The 5,845-nt window shown below is 33.4% G+C and overlaps 1 protein-coding gene across 1 annotated transcript; it reads right to left on the bottom strand.

Annotated features, from left to right (window-relative positions):
- Positions 1 to 294: 294 nt before the first annotated feature.
- On the bottom strand, positions 295 to 3,187 carry LOC114581195. The gene is made up of 5 exons (XM_028700822.1): positions 3,033 to 3,187; positions 2,276 to 2,891; positions 1,678 to 2,155; positions 1,072 to 1,576; positions 295 to 613 (listed from the first exon to the last, which is right to left on the bottom strand). Exons 1-5 carry the CDS (start codon positions 3,185 to 3,187, stop codon positions 295 to 297), a joined length of 2,073 nt encoding a protein of 690 aa, XP_028556655.1.
- Positions 3,188 to 5,845: the final 2,658 nt, after the last annotated feature.

The raw sequence follows: 5,845 nt of genomic DNA, 5'->3' as shown, positions 1-5,845 counted from the left end.
TGATATTATGTTTTTTTTTTTAAATGCATAGAGCAATTGCATTAAAAAGAAATTAAGCTAATACAAGCTAATAGCATCACATTCCTCCTTTAATAAAAGTAGAAAAGGAGGAGGAATGTGTTCCATACTAAAAGAATCCCAAGCAAATTCACTATTATGAGCATAGTTAGCACACATATCTGCTAACTTATTGCATTCTCTACTAACATGTTTGGAAATAACAAAATTAAACTCTTTAATAAAGGAGGAGAACCTTACTTCAATTTCCGTTTTATGCTTTATTTTGATAATGTTTTAAAAACTTTTCATTACATTATCATTATCTCCTTCAATGACAATTCCTTGAACTTGAGAATTCCAATCCTTGATAATTCCATGAAGAGATAAAATACCCTCTAGTTCAAGAAGAGCAATGTCCCAATGAGTACATTTGATTCCTTTAGCAAAAATAAATCTTCCAAGATGATCACGGCCAACAGCTCCAATTCCGGCATTATAATTAGATAACAATGAATTGTCCACATTAATTTTGATCCAATCGGGTGGAGGAGGATGCCAAGAATTTTTAAACAACTGAGATAGTTGATTAACATCCCAAAGGCCCAATTTATTTCTATTATAAATAGAAATAGATGTCATATTAAGAGCATTAGAAGCAATGCTCAAATTGGAATCCTCAATTCCTTCATGAATAAGTTTATTTCTAGACTTCCAACAAAGAAATACTAAATTGCAAAACACATTTGTGATAAATGTTTTTTGAAAGCATTTAACTCCAACCAATCCATTGTTTTAGCAAAACTGTTAAATTCCGGAATATGAAATCCCCAAAGATTGAGAACTTTTTTAGTTTGAATGATTTTATCACAACTCACCACCACATGCTTGATATCTTCAATATCCAAGCAACCTCTTGGACAAAGGCATCCTTCCTTGATCCCTCGATACTCGAGGAAATGAAAATTTGGAATAGCTTTTTGGTATATCCTCCACCAAAAAATTTTTGTTCTTGGATTTAGTTTAATCTTCTTCATCCAAGACCAATATCTTCCTTTGATAGAATCAGTTGACAATGCTTCATCAGACAATGCAGCCAATGTTTTTCCAGAATTATAAGAAATTAGCTCCATTTGATCAATTCCAGCCCCCTGATCAATCTTCACGTTGCATATAATTTGAAGCAAATTATTATCAAAGACATTCTGTAATTTGGCAATATTCCATGTGCCATTTTCAATGAACTGGTCTACACATAAGTCATTAATATGTAGATTATCAAGGAACGTTGGCCATTTACATAGAGCTTTATCAAAAATCCACACATCCTCCAAAACATTAATTTTTTCACCATTACAGATATTCCATCTAATAATCAATTTGAGAGCTTTAGCACCACTTCTTAAGATTTTACAGGTTGAAGATAAACTATGCTTCCACTCCGGAATCCAACCAGAATTCCCATATTTAGGCTTCAAGCATTTATGCAAAAGAGAGTCTTCATCATTTACATATTTCCATGTAATCTTGGCTCTTAAAGAATCAATTATTTGTGTACAAGATTTGAGACCACGTCCACCTAAATTCATCGGTTTGCAAAGAGTTTCCCAGCTGACATAATGTAATCCGGCCTCATTTTCCTCCTTGTGCCAAATAAAATTTCTAATTCTACCAGTATACCATTCGGAACCAGAGAATGCATGCAATAAAAAACTGGTATTGAAAGGATTATCATTCTAGCAAGAGTCATTCTTCTAGCAAGAGATATAAACTTGGTTCCCCAAGTATCAAGCTTTCCAAGAACTTTTTCCAATAAAAAACTGAAATCTGATGCCATCAATCTCCTAAGAGCAATTTTAACTCCTAAGTAATAGAATTCCTTTACAAGCTTGAATCCCATTACCCGAGCTATTTTTCTCTTTTTCCTTCTACTAACAGCTTTTCCACAAAGAATAGAAGACTTATTGTAATTGATCTTTTGACCTGACCAATTACAATAGTCTTGTAAAATGCTTTTAATCCTCTTTATCATTTTAAAATTTGCTTCAGAAAAGATCAAGATATCATCTACATAAAGCAGATGTGATATCCTAGGAGCATTATGATGAACCTTGATTCCTATTTCCATCTCTTCTTGCATCAAAGCATTAGATAAAAGCTATGAACATAAAACAAATAGAAAAGGAGATAGGGGACAACCTTGTTGAAATCCACTATGAGCATTGATCCAATTAGTAGATTTGCCATTGATCAAAATAGAAAATCTTGGATCACGTACACATTCCAGAATAAGCTTTGAGAAGTGCAACGGAAAGCCAAAATAACTCAATATTTGCTCCAAAGTTTCCCAAGACATGCTATCATAAGCTTGCTCCATGTCTATTTTAAAGGAAACCAATCCTTTTAAAGATTTAGAAAACCTGAATTTGTGGAATATTTCTTGAGCAATTAACACATTGTATGTAAGAGATCTGCCTTTAATAAAAGCTGATTGGTTTTCCGAAATTACTTTTGGAAGAAGATTAACCATTCTATTAAGAAGAATTTTAGCCACAAGCTTATAAATTGTTTTACATAAGCTTATAGGCCTAAAATTAGAAGGTGTCATAGGCATTTCCACCTTTGAAATGAGCACAATCAAAGTATCCTTCCAATTAGATTCCATAATACCCGTATGAAAAAACTGCTTTAAAGCTTCCCAGATCTCTGTTTTAACGATTTGCCAATAAGTTTTGATAAAAGAATGTGTTATTCCATCAATACCAGGTAAAACTCCTTCCAAAAGGGTAACAAAATCAGAAACTTCCTTCAGATTAAGCTCCGAATTAAGCAATGCTCTATCCAAATCTGATAAAACAGCTCTCGGGCATGGCCTGTTATTTAAAGAACAACTCCTGTAATCCCACTTGGATTTGAAAAAATTGAAGAAAACCACTTCAATTTTAATTTGATCATTCACCAAATTTCCATTCTCATATTTAATGTTGAATATGTAATTTGCATTCTTTCTCGCATTCGCAAAAGAATGAAAGAACCTTGTATTCAAATCTCCATCTTTTAACCACTTTGCTTTTGCTCTTTGTTTCCACCAAGAGTTTAATCGGGCTAAGGTACATTGAAGTTCATTGACTTTGGCTTTAAGGATCAAAATTTTTTCTTCAGATAAGTTACCAACGGATGACTCTTCCATTTGTAGATCCAGAATATCTTTGATAAGATCATCTTACAAAAGATTTAGATTCTTCAGTTTTGATTTGCTCCAATAGAAGAGAGCTTTCAAAGCTCTGTTAAATTTAATCTGAAGTCTATCAGAGTGAAGATTTGTAATTTTCATGTTCCATGCTTTTTGAACAATACCCACTGAAGCAAAGTGAGAAGCCCAAGTATCTTCAAACTTGATGTAGCCATTTGGCTTAGGTTGATCTTCCCATAATTTCAACATAATGGGATAGTGATCTAAAGCTATACGAGGAAGATGGTGAATCACCAATAACGAATTAGAATCAAGAGCAGAAGAGTTAGAAAAGCATCTATCTAATCTCTCTAGAATCCGAGCTCCACCTGATTTATTATTACACCATGTATATCTTGGTCCAATAAAATTCAAATCATGATAATCATGATTAGCAAAGAACCATTTCATTTCCTTAGAGCCTTGAGAGAATTCAAATTTTCTACCTCCTTTCTTATCACCTTTGGTTAAAAGGCAATTAAAATCACCTCCCACCATAGAAGGTCTGTCAAGAATCATATAATTCTCCAATTGATTCCAAAGGTCCCGCCTTTTATAGGAATCTTTGTTAGCATAAACGGTCGAAATCCTCCAACAACCTTTATTATGGATTTTTAAATCTCCAATAACACAATGATAAGAAGAAAACAAGGTATTAAAAGAAGCAAACCTTGTATTCCAAAGAATTATGATCCCTCCTGATAGACCCTCAGAAGGGTAATGAAAAAAATTCCAATCCATACCAATAAGAGTATTGATATCTTTTCTATTCATAGAAGAAACTTTGGTTTCTAATAAACCAATAAAGCCCACATCATTTTTATTTACAAATTCTTTGAGATATAGAAAAGCATTACCTTTCCTTGCTCCTCTACAATTCCAAAAGACAATGGAATTCATTGATTAGAAGGGGGACTAGCCCCATTCTTCTTATCTTTAATTCCCAACTCCAATCTTCTGTTTATAGTCGATGGTTTAATTGGTCCAAGAGTCTTGAGCTCTTTTCCCAATTTCCTCTTGACCGAACTATTATCCACTTTAACTTTTCCACCAGTTAAAACCACATCTTCAGGTTTAAGAGATGACATCATAACATTATCATCCATGTTATTACTCATAACATTATCAACATTGATAGCATCTTCATCAATTTTGTTTAGAATATCAAACATATTTTTATTCAAAATAATATGTTGAGAAGGATTCAAATTCTTACTTGAAGCAGAATTTTTAACATCTTGAGATAATACCATATCTTTGATAGGAAAGATATCCATAATTTCACCATCTTCCATGCTTATGTTAATGTCTATATAAGCATCATCCACATTTATAGTTTTGTCATCTTTTTTCTGAGGCACTTTTTCAATAGAAAATCCCAAGTTGGTAATTTGTTTAGGAGCTTGATTCTGAATTGAATCTGGAGAAGATACTGGAACATCACCTTGAACAGCAACTGGAACTAGAACAGCTTTCCAGATTTCTTTAAAAGCCTTCTGTCTAGCAACTGGAACAGTTTTTTGATTTTCCTTAAAAGCATTGTTTTGTATTCTTCTTTTCTTCCCATACTTGACTTGCATCCAAGGGCCATATCCTTGCTCTTCCGGATCAACATTTGCTATTACTTCAGGAATTTGCTTTTAGAACATCAGAAGTTATTACCGAATCAGGCAAACCTGTTTTATCTTTATGCTCTGCAGATTTAGATCCACGATAATTCACCATTAAATGTCCAATTTTGCCACATTTGAAACACAGTTTGGAAACTTTTTCATATTCCACTCTTTGATAGAATTTTGTAGATTCACCTTCTACCCATACTCCCAAAGGAAGTTGTTCGTCTAAATTGATACGAACACAAATTCTAGCAAATTCTCTTCGATTCCATTGGAACATGTTTCCATCAAGTAGAAATGGCTTCCCAACTAGAGATGCAATTCTGCAAATATTGATATCATCCCAGCAGTATAAAGGTAGATTAGGAAGTCTAATCCAAACAGGAGTAGAAAGACCTTTCAAGGAATTTGTAGAGATAGAAGATGTCCATTTATCAATACCCACAATATGACCTTTAACAAACCAAGGTCCTTCACATAAGTTAGAGTCCATAATCTCAGCATTTTCACAAGAGCATAAAATCCAATCTTGACCCAGCATAGTGAGTCTAAAGCTACCAAAGCAACTCCACTATCTTCTTAATTCACTGTTGATAACATAGAATGGGATGTTATCACCAAAAACTTTGACAACAAAAGCATTAGTCAGTTTTCTGGAATTCTCCAATACATTCTCCATATGAAGTTTAACAGTTTTTCCATCTTCATTCAGAAATGAACCTAAGTTCAAATTATCCACTTTCACATTAGCATTTCTTGCCCAAGCATTAGTTTTGAAGTTTCCCATCTTATCAGTAGTTTCAGGAGGATAAATTTTTCTTGGAATCTGACTTTCAGTGTTTAAATCTCCTGAAATACAATGTCTAACCTGCTCCAAGTCATTTTGAAATGTTGTATTATTAACTAGTTGCGGCTCATCAGCATACATCTTATCAGCATCTCGTTGATTCATAGCAATCAAAGCAACACCATCTTTTGAATTCGCACCTTTAGAATTTGG

The sequence above is a fragment of the Dendrobium catenatum genome, unplaced genomic scaffold (assembly GCF_001605985.2).
Source record: "Dendrobium catenatum unplaced genomic scaffold, ASM160598v2 fragScaff_scaffold_1595, whole genome shotgun sequence".
Lineage (NCBI taxonomy): Eukaryota > Viridiplantae > Streptophyta > Magnoliopsida > Asparagales > Orchidaceae > Dendrobium > Dendrobium catenatum.
The sequence above is the reverse complement of the archived record's forward strand: the minus strand, read 5'-3'. Positions and strand labels throughout refer to the sequence as shown.

Coding starts and splice junctions, on each gene's coding strand:
- LOC114581195 (XM_028700822.1), bottom strand. CDS start 3,187: ATGGAAGAGTCATCCGTTGGTAACTTATCTGAAGAAAAAATTTTGATC. Junction 2,892..3,032: donor GATGGAGATTTGAATACAAG/GTTCTTTCATTC, acceptor GTGGGATTACAG/GAGTTGTTCTTTAAATAACA. Junction 614..1,071: donor GCATTGTCTGATGAAGCATT/GTCAACTGATTC, acceptor TATTTATAATAG/AAATAAATTGGGCCTTTGGG.